This window comes from Ichthyophthirius multifiliis (assembly GCF_000220395.1).
Source record: "Ichthyophthirius multifiliis unplaced genomic scaffold scaff_1120509249932, whole genome shotgun sequence".
NCBI lineage: Eukaryota > Ciliophora > Oligohymenophorea > Hymenostomatida > Ichthyophthirius > Ichthyophthirius multifiliis.
The window spans coordinates 1-1,216 of record NW_004087151.1 but is presented as its reverse complement, the minus strand read 5'-3'; the positions used below and the strand labels follow the sequence as shown (position 1 = coordinate 1,216).

General features: G+C 16.0%; 1 protein-coding gene across 1 annotated transcript, besides 6 other annotated features; it reads right to left on the bottom strand. All coding sequences in view use genetic code 6, as the record gives it.

Annotated features, from left to right (window-relative positions):
• Nucleotides 1-239: 239 nt before the first annotated feature.
• On the bottom strand, nt 240-964 carry IMG5_042880 (hypothetical protein; the record flags this gene model as incomplete). Its single annotated transcript, XM_004037657.1, has 3 exons — nt 240-340; nt 472-834; nt 884-964. Coding segments are annotated over 3 exons (545 nt in total), but the record flags the coding sequence as incomplete, so codon positions are not given.
• Nucleotides 369-462: a microsatellite.
• Nucleotides 386-466: a microsatellite.
• Nucleotides 386-468: a microsatellite.
• Nucleotides 392-481: a microsatellite.
• Nucleotides 505-550: a microsatellite.
• A 225-nt stretch (nt 965-1,189) lies between the features above and the next one.
• Nucleotides 1,190-1,216: a microsatellite.

Sequence of the window (1,216 nt, the reverse complement as noted above, 5' to 3'; positions counted from 1 at the left end):
AGGCGAAATATCTTAATTGAATCTTTTATTATTTAATATTAATAAAAAATTAAATCAAAATCAAAATATTTTACAATTAACTTTTAACACTTTTCATAACATTTCCAACTCTCGGTTTTATCTCTTTTTATTATAGAGATTCTAGTCGGTTAATTTTATAATTAAGTTGATTAATTAAGTTTTTTTTATTAATTTCATGAAATTCATGCATATAAATATTATAATTTTCAGTTTCTAGAAAAGATTTTTAGTTTAATTAATTTTGTATTTATTAAAAAAAAGATAAGTCTTTATTTAAAAAATTTACTGAATGATCACTAATAAACACATTATTATAAGTCTTTTTAATATAAAAACAAGAAAATGCAATATATAAATATATTTCTATATATATATATATATATATATATAATATATATATATATATATATATTTATATATATCATTTTATTATATATATATTTATTTTACTATTATTTTAAATTAAAAATTATATGCTTCGTACTTTTAATTATTTTCTTTTTAATTATCATCTTTCTAATTATTTTCTAGAAAAATAGATACTTTTTCTGCCTCTATTTCAAATTGAATTTTCTAAAACATTTTTATATCGAAACTTATTCTACCGACTTTTACTTAACTTTATTATTAATTTAAATTTTTCCATTCCATTTCCATATCATAATGGAATGGACCTGTTGCTATTTTATAAATTTATAAAGGTAAATACCCTACTTCAATCTATTTTTCATTTTTTAACCAAATATATAAATAAGAGCTTGTTTTTAATCTATAATCATCAATAGTATATTAAAATTTGTAATTATTTTTCATCTTAAAAAATATATATTTTTGTTTTTAAAAAAATAAAATATGTTTTTACTCGTAAATTTCCATCAATTAATTTTAATTCAGTTTTATAATTTTCTTAATCATCAAAATTCATTTAAAAAAATGCAGAATTCTTTTTTTTTATTTTTTACTATTTTTTTTTTTGAAAAACATAAATGTTATTTACTGTAAAAGGATGTCTTTTAACTTTTATATTTGATATAGATACAATAAATGTCCTTTTTATATATTTATCTTCTTCATTTACTAAAATAGATTGTTCTGGTTTTGGATTATTTTTATCGTTTGCGCTTTTTATGTTTTTTTATAATTATTTTGTTTAACAAAAACCCATTTGAAAAAAAAAAAAAAAAAAAAAAAAAAA